The sequence below is a fragment of the Nipponia nippon genome, unplaced genomic scaffold, assembly GCF_047370975.1.
Source record: "Nipponia nippon isolate SJK-2023a ecotype South Korea unplaced genomic scaffold, ASM4737097v1 scaffold_2, whole genome shotgun sequence".
Taxonomy (NCBI): Eukaryota; Metazoa; Chordata; class Aves; order Pelecaniformes; family Threskiornithidae; genus Nipponia; species Nipponia nippon.
The window spans coordinates 15,012,358-15,029,213 of NW_028262336.1; the positions used below are offsets into that span (position 1 = coordinate 15,012,358).

At 37.4% G+C, this 16,856-nt stretch overlaps 1 protein-coding gene across 4 annotated transcripts in view; it reads left to right on the forward strand.

Moving 5' to 3' along the window:
• Window positions 1–16,856, forward strand: part of EPHA6 (EPH receptor A6) — a 515,545-nt gene that overhangs the window by 119,477 nt on the left and 379,212 nt on the right. For all 4 annotated transcript variants that reach the window (XM_087755983.1, XM_087755985.1, XM_087755984.1 and 1 more), the window contains exon 3: window positions 9,842–10,505. In XM_087755983.1, the coding sequence (XP_087612109.1) occupies window positions 9,842–10,505 (664 nt within the window). The remainder of the gene's footprint in view (window positions 1–9,841; window positions 10,506–16,856) is intronic.

Genomic DNA, 16,856 nt, shown 5'->3' on the forward strand with positions numbered 1-16,856 from the left:
TCTATTGGAGCCTGGCTGAACTATACCTACAGTCTGATTTGATTTATTTTTAGTTGTAATTTTTTTCTCAGTTCTTGTTTGTCTTATTCTAATTATAAGGAAGTATAAGCATCTACATTAATGTATTTTAAGTAATGATATCTATTATTTTCTAATGGGTGACAAAACTTGTTTCTTACATACACACATCAGTTATTCCACAACAGACCCATCGCTGTTTAAAGCCCTCGCATTTTGTACATATTTTTAGTTAATCCCATGAGTCTCATTCAACCCAGTGAGGATTGCTAGCCTCTTGTTTTGGTTAGCCTGCCAGCATCAGCATTATTCAGTGTTTTGTCTTAGCAGAGGGGCTCTGCAGCTGCTGGCAGCCTCTCTGTGAAGTCTAGCACACTTACGATTAGCTAGGTCCAGCTCTGTTTAGTAGCAGATATGTGTAAACCACTGGTTTATGTATATTTTTATTATTATTATTTCTTCTGTAAAACAGCGGTCAGCAAGCTATGATGCATCTCCGGTCTCGGAGATGGCACACAGGCAGATTTTGAAGGGCACACAGCAGGCTGGAGTGCTACGAGCTACATTATCGTAAGGTGTAGGCTTTCTGTTATCACTTTCCTTTCAATTCTGAATATGTTGGTAGTGTTGCATTACACAGGGATAAGATGCCCCTGGAAAGGTGATCAGCAGCACTTTTCACCACTGAATTCTGGCATCTCTCACCACCTCCTGAGGTTTTACTAGCATGTCTCACTTAAAAAGAAAATTACAGTCTGGCACGCTATCCTTGCAGATCCTTGATGCAAATCATTGAGTCTTTTATAGTCCATAATGCATTCAGGGAAACAATGGTCTTGTTCCAGAGTACTGAGGAGAATGGCATTTTATATGTTAGTGGTTGGCTTCAATTATATATCAGTTTATTATAAACAGCCTTCATGTGTACGCATATATGTGTGAATTTTTTTTTGTTTCTTTCCATTTTTCTATATATCCCTTTTCTGAACGTGCTTTGCCTTCCATTATCTAGAATGGAAGGAAAGGTGTATTATTATTTCTGGCTGCTGTTCTATACTTTCTCTGCCATGTCCAGACAGCAGAAACATTATTCTACAAGTAACTTTTTCATTGGTGCATTATGATACTGCTGTCTAGATTCTGGTCAGTCAAATAGATTGACTGCCTCAGTAGTTTGAGCCCTACATCAGATTATATGTTTTGAAATGTAGTAAATATGTTTCTCGGCATCTTGATCTTTTCTAGTATATGCATAAAGGTTCACATTCAGGACCTGTGACTCCCTTTTCTTCTGGAACAGCCACAAGGCACTCTACAAAGCTGGAGTAGGGCTGTCTTATTTTGCTTTCTGATCCCAAAGTCCTACGCTGGCTAATCCTCAAATGATAGCCAACTGTTTCACATATCTGAAGTTGGTCTCATTTGGATTCCAGGGCTCATCCTCCAGATCTCACCAGATTCTAGTCTTGCTTGCCAGAAGAAAACATTCATGTGAACCAGAACAGTTTCCAGAGCAAAGTTGGATCATCTGGGGCAGCTCATCCTCACAGTTGTTCAGTATTTAGCGCTTCATGTAAATAACAGAGAAGTGACTTGCTGTCTTGGATTTTCAGTTTTGAGTGCATTAACAGCTTTCTGAATCATCCTGGCCACTTCAGCCATAGAGCAGCTGTTCCGCAGCCTCAGACCTATTAACACTTGCGTTTGGAGAACACAGAATAATCTGCCACTTTCTTTCCTGTATTCTCTTGTTTGTTTATATTTCCCTGGTTATTCTTTTTTTTAAAAAATCTGATTTTGTTCTCCTCCTAAATTTTACTGCTACAGATTTTGAGGGGTTTGCCATCAACTGTCATAGTCTGCCTATATGCTGCTGCCTATGTAGAAAACAGATGTCACGTTTTCCTCTAAACCTGTGTTGCAATTGTAGTTGTAGTTCTACAGAGCTAATTTAATGCATGTTATATATTTATGTGCATTCCCTAAGCAACTTTAAATCAGCTTGATTTAAATGTAAGACTGTAAGTAGCTTAATTGCTGTTTTATTTTGCTAGCTATACCAACTTGTACTTGATAGGAAATACATGAATAGCTGTGGAGTTTTGTCTGCCTGTTTTTTTTCTCTCCTTTTTCTTTTAAATAGGTACATTTTCATAAGTTCAGTATTATCACCTGGCTTATTCGGCTTTGGAGGTCTGAGCATCTATTCTCACATACAGTGTTGTAGATCTTGAAAAAAGGTGGAGGTGAAGAAAAATGAGTTAGAGGGAATGGGGAAAAATATTAACTCAAAACATTTTAATTTACAGTAATTCTGTAGTTCTTTTTCATATTCTCTAATCTTGCTGTTTTCAGTGTCATGTTATAAATGCCAACTGTGTTTTAATATGTTCGTTTTCTAAGCACATTAATTTGAGAGAAGTTTTTTTCTGCAGTTCTGTTGGGTAGTATAGCTGGTTTTGCTTGAATGTCACTACAGCAGCTAGATGTTTAAATCTGCATTTGCAGATGGCAGCCAGCAGCTGTGCATGCCAAGTGCAGGTCCTTCTCTATTGTTTCCTAGCTTAGACCTTTCTGATCTCATTTCTATGGAGATCATCTCACTGGAGATAGCATAGGAGAATTTAAATAACTTTTTTAACTCTCTTTATTTTTACCATTCAGCTTGTTTCCATGGAAATGGGATCTAAAAGATTGTCAGTAGTGAACAGTTGAAAGTGAGAATTCACATGTAGATTTCATTAGATGTCTCCCAGCTGAGAAGTAGAAATACCAAAAATTTGACCAAAATGTGTAATAAACCATTTATAAAATGACAAAATAGAAGATTCAATTAAAATATTAGAAAAATACTATCTACTTTCTTTTTATCCTCATTGGATGTCATAAATGTGGAAATGCTTACTTAACTGTTCTTGAGTACGAGTTGCACGGGCACAGTTGTAACTTTCTCCATGCTGTTTTTAGGATAGCAGCAATTCTATATAACATAGTCCATTCCTTTTACTATTAGGGACCTGACTTGTTCCAAGTGGATATCTGTGGGCAATGAGGGATATACATCAGAAAATTGCATCGCTACAGTTCAGGTTCACTGAATTTTCTAATGCCAGCCTATGTTTTTGTGTGAGAAGTAGTTGACAGCTACATTTCTAAAATTACCTAGCTCTCTGAAACCAATAGAGTAGACCAGATCTCTGTAGCATGAACCTTATGTATTTTGTTCCTTGATTTAGAAAGGAAATCTTTCTTCTGTTGCCAGGTAGGTAATAAGACTTATTACTGTTGAGGACTTGCCTTTACAGATGTTTTTTCTTAGGAGGCAGTCAAATGTGGAATGGCTAAAGTCAACAGGTTGCATTCCCCAATCTCCTATTCCATGTTCTTTTCAGGCACAACTTTTTCCTTCAATTCTCTGCATGGAAAGCCAGTACTTATCCTTACATGTTTTGCTCAACAACAAAAGATTTGTGTAGAATATTTTAGCCAAGGGGTACTGTTGTGTACTTAATATCCAAATGTGTTGCATGCTAAGTCTGCCACAACCTTTCCTTATTCAGGAGTGACCTAAGGTACATTGGTTAGGTATGCAGAACCCTTCGTTTTTGGAGAATTATCCTTTGAGTAAAAGGATAAGGAGAAAGGGGAAGGAACTTTCTAGCTTAGGATACAAAAGCAGCAAAACTTATAAGGGCAGATGGTCTCTTCCATTTCTTAAACCACTGAGTAAGGGTGTGGGCCTAAGTAACCAGTGTACCTACTTTTTCCTTTAAATGAAGAAAATGTTAACAAAAAGAGTCTTGAGCTGTGCAAGATGCTAAAACTACCATCCTAGATTACCAAACTGCTGCTGGGATCAGTGCCTGTGTAACTATTATCTGAGATTAAGAACCCACTATTAATTCATCAATCAGTGTGACAACTTGTGGGAAAAGTGTCTTTCACTACATGTGAAGTTATCTAGATATCAGCTCATTATGAAATAGACGTTTTCAACTGATTGATATAACTATCCCTATTAATTGGAAAAGCTTCTTACAGTAAAGTTTGACATAGAAGTAAAATATTGTAATGAAATCTTCAAGCACAAATATGGCTGCTACTAAACAGTGAGAATCTGCTTGGCCTTGCTTCTACACAAATGGCACAATGGAGATTGCCAATGTGGGAAACGAAAGGCTCAAGTGATATGGTGGGCCTGCAGTGCAGGTCTTCACATGGGAAAAGATGCACTATTCCTGGCTCTGGTGCAGTGCTGTGACTGTTCTCTGCTGCCCACAGGCAGCACCTGGGACTGGAAGTCAAAGAGAAGCCATAGGGTTGATGTGGGAACATGTGGCTTTATGGTGCTGCCACAGAGAGCTGGGAGCTGACAACAGGGCAAGCTAATATACCCTCAGTCCTTTCTGTTCTGCATTCCTACTCTAAATCCAGTGTTTCTTATGGCTAGTACTGGGCAAATCATGCCAATCATCAATTTAACATCTCTTTTCTTTAAGCAGCACAATATGACCTCAATAAGGGTCTGAGGCTGACCATGGTTTAACGATAAGTCAAGATTCAGAATTTGTTGAAATAACTGGTGTCTTCAGGGAAGTTATGACTGCTTCCGTCAGGCTGAAACTGGTCCACTGTGTTTCTGTAGCATGGTATCACTAACACATTTTCTTATCAGATAGTAATGTGTTTAAAAATAACATAAAATATATGAAATGCAATCTCTTTTTGTAATGTTTTGTAATGTTCATGCGGCCTTTGGCAATACAGCCTACTGAATTGTAATAAATGGCTCTTGCTGATTTTGTAAATCTGTAGTATTTGACTTAAAATAAGAGTAACAAAAAGTGGGGAACACTGAAAATGGATTTTAGTATTATATATAGCTAGTACAAGATTTAAATTAGGTATTTTGCTCTTTATAGTGTTCTCTGTATGGCTGTTAAATATTAGTGAAGTTCTAAACTGAAACAGGTTGTAAAGTAGCTTGTAGAGATATGAAAACAGCTGAGATTTTATCTAACTGAAATCTCAGTGTGGTTTGTAACCTAATCTCATATTTTGTACTTGAATGTGACAAGTAATCTTAAAATCTTCTCTCTATCAATCTTCAAATTCCATGTTCTTCTGTTGTAGTGGCATTTACTCCTCCTTTATGCCACATATGAAAGTAAAGTGTAACCTCTTATCCATGCTGCTGTTGATTATAATGTTAAAATAGAATTTTGAAGTCTTTCCTTCAGAGCGCGTTTTTGACATTTCTTCTTCATAGGCCGTGGAACTCCAGTCGTAAGAATTAGCTTTACACTGCTGCTGCTTCCATCAACATTATCAGAGGCTTTCCTTGTTTGAAAGGAACGTAATAAAAAAAATTTTAAGTAATGCAGTGCTTTGGGATGCCAAGAGGCTCAGTTTGAAGGAAGTCTGAACTGTCAGCTTGTCTAAACCAGGCAGCTTTTGCCAGCTTTTGTGCGTGTCAGGTTAGGTATTGTGGGGGGAACTACCACGTTCTCATGCAACCATCACCAATGAGATGCTTCTGTTCATTTGTTTTTAAGGTTTAAGTGAAGAATAGTTTTGCACAACTAAAATGTTTATAAATACTTTTCATTTAATTAATTAGGAGCTACAATATGAAATACACCCAAAAGAAAACTAGTGTGTATTTGATAAATTGTTTGGCTTTTTGTTGTCTGCACTGAGTTTAACTATTGCTTAATGTTTCCTGGCTGTTTTTATCAGAAGAAAAATACAAGACTTATGTAAAATTAAAAGCTGATTGTATTTCACCTAGGAAGAATGTGTCCTTTTCAGAGACTATCACAGATTGCATTCTGTCAGACTTTTCAGTAAATTACATTGAAATTTTGGGGTGGTAGCATTCACCTCATTTGCACTCAATATCTGGGACCAGTAATTAAAAGCACATGCCAATAAACTCACGGCTGTATTTATAAATATACCTTACACAGTATAGGTAAGTGCAATGGCTAGGTTGAAACGTTAGACGTTAATCTTTTTTTGAAAATATTTTATATGTATGATGATTAGACTACTACTTTTGTTTAAACATTTTTGCAAATACCTTTTAAATGTTTTTCTTGCCCAGTGCACGAATTCTTATAAATTGGGAGTTGTCAGCAGGATATCTGGGAGCACAATGGGAAAGGCACAGGCATGAAGCACGCAAGGTCTGCTTTGAATGAACTAAAGCACTGTCCACGTTTGATCAATCCATCTTGTTTTATTCTTTAAACCAGTTATTGAAGTGCTGAGCCTTTCCTTTCCTACAGAAGTAATAGATTTATATTATTAACTACACGGTTAGCAGCTAACTTCAGGGCTTTAATTTCAAAGTTCAAATCCAGATATTGATTCAAAGTGAATATATAAATATTTCTGAAGAGAGTCTCACAGTAAGGGGAGGATGTATTAGATTTTTTTTCTTAATATTTTTAAGAGGTAGTAGTAGTATTTTGAGGCTTTTTTGCTTTAAGCTAGTTTACTCCAGTTCTGAAGCCTGCTCTGTATTTTAAAAACTACATTGTCATCCCGCCTACTACTCTCTTATTCTGGGTTTGGTGTGGTGGGCTTTTTTGGTTTGTTGTTTTTTTGTTTTGGGTTTGTGTTCTGGTTTGGCTTGTGGGGTTTTGTTTGTTTGTTTTGAGACCTCTCTGGAGCCTATAGTGCATCCTCCTTTTAATGAAGTTTGCACAAATGAACATAGAAAACCTTTTGCACTTCTGCTTTTTTTTCTGAATCTACACTGTGATTATATCCGTGTTTAGCATAAATTTGTGTTAATAATGCGAAACTTATAGTACGTGTTTTATATGCGAAGAAAAAGGTAGTATGTCCTTGGCCCATGTAACAGATATGGTAGGCAAAATGGGGATCAGCGGCTGAGAGACTTATCTGCTGCTTTTTTTTTTTTTTTTAAGAACCTCTTCTGGTGAGGCTTTAAGCCTAGGAGCTGTGGATTTGAATTATTTTTATTTTTAAATAAAATGTTTTCTTTAATCCTTCATGGCTATGGAATTTTGAATCATTTTGAGCTGTATGGGGTCATGCTTGGGAAAAGGGAAGAGGCCTAGCTCACCAGAGCATAAAAGTCCCCTTTTACTTTCCCAAAGCCAAGATCTACTTGGGGTGTTATGTTGCTTGCTACAGGGTAGACTTTAATTGTAGTTTAAACCAATTTGGGGACAATGGCACAAGAAGCTCTGTGCTAACTAGTCCTTCATCATACAATTTTGACTAAATCTGAATTTGTTCTGGTCTTGCCATGAATGCTGAAGTAGCAGCTTTGCCCTTTCTGAATGTGTACCAGTCATAGAGGCCAAAAGCCCTTGGCCATATAAGAAGCTCTTAAGAGTCAGCAGATTGTTTGCCAAGTATTTGTTATTGTCTGGCTGTTGTTTAAAAAGTATGCTTTGTGATTCTTGGGACAGGACTTTCAGACAAGGTTATCATTCTTGCTGTGATAGGAAGAATCTCCAAAAGTGATGGCCTGTAAAGGCCTTCACTTACCCTATTTTTCTGCCTAGCTCCCAGGTGCATGCTGCAGTGACCAGGAACCCCAAACCTCTGATAGCACCTGTCAGCACTTGGAATTCCTTTTTCCACATGAATTCCAGCCACTGTTTAAAATCAAAGTTTTCAGGCCAATGGAGCCACAGGTTAATATTTATTCTTTTTCTGCTGCTTCCACCATGATGGTTCAGTTCACTCCTAAAGAAGGTATACTCTTCTCCTCCCCCCGCCTGCCCCCATGTTGTTGTGTGCTTTTGTGTTGTGTTGTTTTTACATAAAAATTATGTGAAAGGTCTTGGAGATGTGCATGTTCCCCCACTTCCACATTGTGACATTATTGGTTCTTAAAACTCAAAGTAAAGCCAGCTAGTTTTCTACATGTTCACATGGGCCTTAAGAGTCATCTGATGTCTGGGAATTTTTCTGAAAATGAGGACCTAACTCTTAAATATCTTCTTCTTCTGTAAAAGAAGATGATGAACAGATTTCTTTCCACAGTGTTTCTAAATTGTGATATATGTAATTTTTTATTGCTTAGAAATGGTAAACAGAACCTGTACTTCCTACATTTTCTCAGTCTGGTAGGCTGCAGGCCAACAATACCTTCTTTGTAATACCGAAATAGGAAGGCACTATGAATATTCAGCTGCTCAAGTAGTCAAAATTCCTCTTTAGGACTGTAACTTTAATTTTAAAAACATTGATAACTGTGTGTATTAGAGCAGAAAAACGTGTGGGGTTGATGTATCATGGGGCTAACGGAATTTGAATTTGTTTGAACAATGATGCGTAAGGCCTGTATCTTTTTGCACTCAGAATTGTATATTGTGCATAATTTGAACATGTGCTTTTGCATGTTACATGTGTACAACTGTATGTAATTAATATAAAATTTTAAAATGCCATATAGTGAATTTAACCAAAGTAACTGCAAAATTTGAGGAAGTTGGTAAGAGAAAATACTCCATAAACTTTTCAACTTCTGCTTTCTCAAATTTAAGCTTATGCATCTTTTTTGCAGGCAAATCATTTTAACTAAATATGTGTTCATAATAAATCTATTCCAACTATGCTAAACCATGAACATGAATAATGTGTATTTTGATGTTCCATAGCATTAAAATAATGTAGTCTGGTGTTTTGAGTGATATTTATGAATAGATTTTTGGCTTATTTCTTATGTCAATGCCATAAGACAACAGTACATCTAAAAGCTATGCTAAAACTTCTGGTGGGACACAATACTTTTGGATACAGAAGTATAACTAGTTCTATTTTTTGATGAGAAAACATCTACATCTAATGCTGTATTGATATTAAGTGTGCTTAGTGGAAAGCTGACTCAATTATATTGAGGCTGTTTTGGGGACGTTGGTAATCCTTTAGAGTAGCAGATTATGTAATAAATTAGGTATTTGATAAACCTTTCATACATAGCACATGGGTAACTCTTCAAAGATTCATGTTTTTTGAGACCCTCTGTGATGGAATTTCCACCAGAATTTGAGAACATTTTTGTGAGGTTGTTGTAATGTAAAACCTGGGGGGAGAAGGGAAGAGGAAAAAAAATTACCCCTTCATCTCCAAACTGTAAGAAAGAGAATTTATAAAGGCAACAACAATGGTATGATGCCTGTGACAGGTTTTTTGTTGTTTTGGGTTTTTTTTATTTTAGTGGAAATAAGGGTCTGTATTACACTATGGAACCAAAAATGTGGCATCTCTGTATTTACAGTTAAATGTTTCTAGGGCAATTGTGTAAACCAGGACAACCTACACCAAATGTCTCGGACCTACCAAACCAGAGTGGCTGCATCCCAGCTGCCAACTGCTTCAGGTGCCTGGCCAGTCCCATGTGCCTGAGCTGTGGGAACTGCTTGGAGGACTACCAGAGAGCCAGCCCACCGGCATAGCAAACAGGACTGTTCTAGCAATTTTTTTCAGCATAGATGATTGAATGACATGTCCAGGAATGTTCTCAGACTTATTAAATTTGCTAATATAAACATGGCCAGTATTTCCCAATTCTGCTGAGCCACACTGATTATTTTTTTTTTTTAATGGAAATTTATCATGGAGTTTCTGAAATAAAACTTGGTGTACCATTCTGTAGTTGGTATCTGCTTTTTAACTACTGCCTTTCCACTAAACTTTAAGTAAATAATTATTCTTAGTTAAGCCATAGGTGCGTCTGCATGGGGCACGTGTGTGTGTGTATAGATGGGGTCTGTGTATGCGCCTATGCATAATACATGTTTTTCTTAGTTTTCAAACAATTTCATTTTCTTTTCAGTGGGATGCCATAACTGAAATGGATGAACACAATCGTCCCATTCATACTTACCAGGTATGTAATGTGATGGAACCAAACCAAAACAATTGGCTTCGAACAAACTGGATCTCCCGTGATGCTGCACAGAAAATTTATGTGGAAATGAAGTTTACCCTGAGGGACTGCAACAGTATTCCGTGGGTACTGGGAACCTGCAAGGAAACTTTCAATCTCTACTACATGGAGTCAGATGAGTCTCATGGAGTAAAATTCAAGCCAAACCAGTACACTAAAATCGATACTATTGCAGCTGATGAGAGCTTTACCCAGATGGACTTGGGTGACCGCATTCTTAAACTCAACACAGAAGTTCGTGAGGTTGGGCCAATAAACAAGAAAGGATTTTATCTTGCTTTTCAGGACATTGGAGCATGCATTGCTTTGGTCTCAGTCCGTGTTTATTACAAAAAGTGCCCTTTCACAGTCCGTAATTTGGCTATGTTTCCTGATACTATTCCAAGGGTTGATTCTTCCTCTTTGGTGGAAGTACGGGGCTCCTGTGTGAAGAGCGCTGAGGAACGTGATACTCCAAAATTGTACTGTGGAGCAGATGGGGATTGGCTTGTTCCTCTTGGACGATGCATCTGCAGTGTAGGATATGAAGAAGTGGATGGCTCCTGCCATGGTAAGAAAACATTGTTTGATCTTATTTATTCATTTATTAAAAAGTCTTGTGATGTTATATGCACAGCAAATAGCTCGTTGTATATTGGAAATATTGCATCACGCTTTCAAGGAATGCCTCTTGTCGAGAAATAAGCAAGGTTATTTGAAGTCATGATATTGTGGATTTCTAAGAAAACATGTAGTTACTAAAGATGACCTTCATTTTGTCTAACTGTAGGTACCCCCAATGTGCATGTGTATGGATCACTAGTCATCTTGACTCCTCCTGTAGTTACTGGAGATAAGTGCATGCTTTGGAGCAGAATTCCTCCACCATGTTTTATATCTATTGCAGGATGAGATGAGCAGTGACTGAGAAAAATTTTTTTTTTCCCCTCCATATGTGTAAAAAGGGAATCTAGGCAATTAACTCGGGCTCAGATCTTTCCTGTAACCATATAAAGACAGAAGAGATTAATTCACCTGAAGAAATAATGTCATTATCCATGCTTCTGTAAAACAAAGGGTTTTAAATGCTTTCATGAGTAACCTGCATGTTAACATAGTAGAAAATCAGTAGGTATCAAGTTCAGTTAGAGATGTCTGAGGTCCTACTCAGAGTTAATGCAAAAGCTTAAAATAAAAAGTGCTCAAAATTGTTTCATCACGATATATAAGTAATGCTATATAACTAGTACTGTTTTTTCAGAGACTAATGTACGAATATAGTAAGACAGATTGTGAAGCTGGTGTCAGTACATCAGTTAGTTGCTGAATGTTGTTTGTCACCTTGTATCTTATGAATTGTCTGAGGATAGCTGTACTTGGGGATTTCTCTCGAGAATTTTGCAGAGACCATACTCTGTGCTGGTATACATAGAACAATATAGCACTGCACCTTGTCATTACAACAGCGAATTAAGGATGTTTTAAATCAAAGTTTCAACTTGGAGATGACTACAAAGGGAAATGTATTTTCTTCCCTTTATCAGCCCCTCCTTTTCATAGATAGTACAGTGAACACACGCAGGAACAAAAAATGTCTATTCTGCACAATCCAAGTGTTGTTGTGCTTCATTAACCCCCTCTCTGCCACTCTTGAAAGAGTGGTTGCATTTGTCTAACTTTGTGATAACTGGATTCCATGCAAAAATGGAAAAATTCAGACTACTTAAACTTTTGTGCTGCTTACAACATGAATACATTGCTAAAACTTTGTAAATGCTGTGTATACTTGAGTAACGCCCAGGACACTGAGCTTTTGTGGATTTAATTTGGGACTGCTATCCATGGAGAATGAGTATATTGAGACTTATTTTCCACCTGCCAGGACTGCTGGATAGGTGACACTTACTTAATCATAAAAGGTGTGTATCTTTTCATACTGTATAGTTTCTTAGTAGTTGTTTTGTTAGCTTCAGAAAGAGTTACTAAAGGATACATGTATTTTGTATGTTCTCCTCTACTGTATGTAATAGTTTTTCTGTAGTAATGATGGTAAAGAAAGCCTCAGTAGCCACCGAGATACCAGTCTGCTTTGGTTCAACATTTGCTTTGTAGCAAGATTCTTGTTTAACCACAGCCAGCAGCTAGGCACCACCCAGCTGCTAGCTCACTCCCTTCCCTGGTGGGATTGGGGGAGAGAATCAGAAGAGTAAAAGTGAGAAAACTCATAGGTTGAGATAAAAACAGTTTAAGAGGTAAAGCAAAAGCCACGCACACAAGCAAAGCAAAACAAGGAATTCATTCACTGTTTCGCATCAGCAGGCAGGTGTTCAGCCATCTCCAGGAAAGCGGGGCTCCATCATGGGTAAGGCTGACTTGGGAAAACAAACACCATCACTCCAAAAGTCCCCCGCTTCCTTCTTCTTCCCCCAGCTGTATATGCTGAGCATGACATCATACGGTGTGGGATATCCCTTTGGTCAGTTGGGGTCAGCTGTCCCAGCTGTGTCCCCTCCCAACTCCTTGTGCACCCCCAGCCCACTCGCTGGCGAGGTAGTGTGAGAAGCAGAAAAGGCTTTGACTCTGTGTAAGCCCTGCTCACAGTAACGAAAACATCTCTGTATTATGAAAACTGCTTCCAGCACAAATCCAAAACATTAGCCCCATACTAGCTGCTATGAACAAAATTAACTCTGATCCAGCTAAAACCAGCACAAGCAAAAAGGAAGAGAAAGAGTCCATAAATTACACAAGTGACATTGCTATCGCCCGAATATTTTGCTCGAGAGCTCCTCAGATTTGATGGTATTAGGCAAGCTGTACAGCAACCTTGGATAATATAGAGCATTAAAAGTACACTATGCATTGTAATCAGAAAATGAAATTCACTTTGTTGTCTGAATTAATTATCAAAATATACTCATTGCAAAGATACAGTCTTGACGTTGCCATTACTGGAAGCAAGTATAATTTTCTACATAAGGTCAAAAGGTTTCTCTTTTAATGGAATAAGGATTTTCTTCAAGACATTAATGCTCGATGAATTTCTGTCCATTATGTGAGTGAGTCATACTCTAGAACTGTACATGAGCAATATAACCAGCAACCAAAGCCCACAAAAAAAGTCAGGAAACTTTTCTGCTGTGCACTGACTCCACTCGTTTATTCAATTGGCAGTCCAGTCTGCTGCTGAACAGGTACCTCCTAAATGAAATGGAATACCCAAAGTCATGAGTGTTTGCATATTATTATCTATTTGCTCCAAGAGTAACAAATTACTATTTTAGAAAAATTATAATGCAATAGAGCTTCCGTATGCCTTTTGAAATCACTTTCATGGGTGTCTGATGATGTCCATTTAGTCATCTTCAGCGTATTTTAATATTAGTACTACTTTTTCTGACAGTTTTTCAAAGTCTGTCTGTCTTGCATTCCTTCATGAATGACATGCCTAAAGCAAGCCCAAACGTATAAGATACTTTCAGAACTAAAGAGCAACAATTTAATTTCACTGGTGCCCACTCTCAAGGTCTTGTGCTTAAACCATGAGTTAGAAGGGCTCCTCTCAGGGTGGCCACATTTCCCTTTGTGCCAAAACTGCTAGTAAAGATGCATGCTCAGGCAGCTGGGAATGCGTTTTACAATGTGCCTGTTTTGAGCATTGTGAACTAAACTGAGATTGCTACCTATATTGAGAGCAATCTTTCAGACAGCCAAATGTCCTATTTTGAGACATTGCTTCTTGGCTGAGACACGAATCAGAAATTTAGAGTTTAAAAGATTTGTCACTTGTCAATGCATCCTGAACAAATTCTTTCATACCCATTAAATCGTAAAATACCTGAACACTACTAACTTTCTAAGGGAAAATTTGTAAAATTTACATTTAGCTTGTTTTTGTAGAAGCCAGGGCAGGGATAGGTGGAGGGAGAGGAGACTGCGTCTTAGTCTGCTAAGACGACCTGAGATGTATTTGTACAATCTTCCTGTCTTCTAGGTCCCTCCCCCAAACCCCAACTCAAAGCCCTTTTGTCCCTCCCATTCCACCTTTGGGGTTAAGAATCTGACTCTTGGAAGTATTCGATGCCATTCTGTCAGTGCTTCTCATAGACATACTCTGTGACATACTCAAAACTGATAACTATTTATTTCTTCTGCATGAAAATAACTTTCAAAATAATAATTTTGTATTTTGAAATCTGTTCTGGCAAGTAATTGGGTGGCGGGCAATACTTGCTAATACTTGAATGTTTTTTTTCCTACTTTCAAATGTTGTCAAACTTTAAATTATACATCAGCACATGGCTTAGTGGGGAATAATTAGCTCTTCATGGCAAATATGGCTCATCTGTCTCAGAGTTTAAAAAGTAAATTTGTGTTTTGATATTTGTGGAGATAGTACTTACTGAATAGAGAGTGTCTAAATGGCATAAGGAATGATATTCTACCTTTGTCATTGCTCATAGTTTCACAAAGCAGCATGAATGGGAATAAAAAAGTCTTTGATCAGTTTTACTACTGCTGTTAAAATCATAGGGAAGCAAGTAAAGTAGATTTTGGCAGTTGAAAATAACCTAATTGGCAACACTTCAGTTAGTATATGTTGGTTTTATACGTATCTCTCTGTGAATCTGTCAGTATTCCCTATCCATTGTATTTGCTTTTAAAAGCATCATTTCAGAGTGAAGGTGTCTGGGACGAATTCACAATTGGATTGAAATATCCATACTTATTAAAAGTATACCCCAATGTGTCTAGAACAGTTCAGAAACACACTGATAGAGAATTTTTCATTAATTTGGGGACTGTCTACCTTTTTTGAAGTTGATGGGGGGGAAAGTCACATTGATTGCAAGAGGTTCAGTTATTTGTGTGTCACGTACTTTTCTTAACGGCATAACCTGAAAAAATACCATCTTCTCTGAATTGATTGTATAAACAATCTATCACTCTTTGATTTGAATCTACTTTCAAGATTATTTTTTTCCTTCAAAATCCTAAAACAGTAGCAGCTGTTCTTCTGTTCCTTTAGGTGTTAATAAACTAGTTAGTACCAATAATTTGGCAATGCTAATCATAAATGCCTCTAATATGAAATGCTTGCTTACCTAAATCATTGGTACCAGCCCCATTCACAAGTCATAGCATAGGAGAAGGAGATGCTGCACAGGATTCTAATAAACATCAATTAAATGTAGCAAGTTCAATGTTGTATCTTCTCTGAATGTCAGTCCAAGACAAGAGTTGTGCTACATTTAACAGATGTATAATACATACAGGCCATATCAGGGCTTTGGGTGGGGGGTTTGTTTTTTGGTTTTGTTTTTGTTTTTTTTTTTTTTTTTACACAGAAAGAAACAATCATGGCAAGGAACACTATATAAACTTAATTACAACAGTTCAGTTCTTTTTAGGTACGATATAGTAATAATTGGGTGACTGTTAAGTGAAGTCTGATTCTTTAATGATTTACTAAAAATTATCTGAATTACTCAAGGTCTGCAATAAATTGCAGAGAAAAATTCAATTATGTATAGCAAATACTAATTATTATAGTCATTTCAGAAGTTTATTTTAGAGTCTTGCACTTCTGCATTGTGTTTGGTTATTTTAACTGTAAAAAGTTGATTGTTCTTAAGGAATATTCTCAGGAACCGCCCACCCGTCAAAGGCTGTTGTGTGGTATGGCTGAAGAAACATCTAAAATGTAAAACAGGCATTGACAAACTCACCTGGTTTAGTTTAATTAAAACAAGTACAATTAGAAGCAGGAGTGTAAAGTTCAAAGACTTTTTGAACTTGAGTTGCCTGAAACAACACTTCCTAGGGATTCTAAGGCCTGAATGCATTGAGCATTTGTTTAATTGAACACTCATTTCTGTTATTCATTACTTGAATTTGTGGTAATGTTTCGGTGCTAGGATTTCTACCTCAGTAGCCTATCTTCAGCCATTTCATCTGATTCTATTTGAAAATATTTTCATTTTGCAAATATGAACTAACCCCGTCCTCTTAGACATACCTACATCATGTCTTTGTTACTGGGAAACCAAGACGTTAATGATACAGTTGTGCTTTAGTTACTGGTTTGCTGGCATGAAAACAAGAAAAGCAAAAAAAAATGTATATTGGAATGGCAAGTTTCCTGATAGTTACAGAGATACAAGGTTGTGTAAGGCTCCTTTTGGTTTCTCTCCCAGGTATTTATTTGCTCATGAGATCTATGCTTCTTTGCCAGCCCGTAGGCACTGAAAGAAGATCTGTAAAGGAAAAGCATAGAAGGATTTGGACTACAAAAAAGGGGGCAAAATTAAATTCTAATTTGGAAGACTGAGAATTTTATTTTTGAGAGAATTTTTAAGAGGAAAAAAGAGAAAATTTCTCTCTGAAATTGAAGCCTTTCAATTTCCTCCTTTCAACTGAAACCTCAAGAGAAACCTCCCAGTGTGCCTATCTCAAAGATAGTCATTTCAGTGGGCACATGCAGCAGCGTTGTACAGAAAACCAGTCTCAATTTGTGGAGGAGCAGGAGGGGGGGAGGTAGGTGGGAGCATGTGTTAGAAGTAAGATCAGAGGTGACATGAAGGTTAGAAAGAGTGGTCAGGCATGGCGATATACTCGTCAGTATGAACTCTGTGGTTATTCTTCATTATCCTTTATTTCCTCTGCACTATTACACGGCATGTTTTGTTTAGCAGGCGTCCCTTGATGACATCCCAGAGAGCAGGGAGAGTGGGAAGGCTACAAAATTCACTGAATTCTTCCCCCTTCTTGGGTGTCAGAGTGGGCAGCTGTATATCACAGTCTTTTCTGCACTGATGTTCTCTGGAGAGAGTTTAAATGTTTTTGTTTTCCTTTTTTTAAACAGTCTGTGACTTATTGTGCAATTCAAAAAATTATTAAATAGTTATTTTTTTAAAGTAAA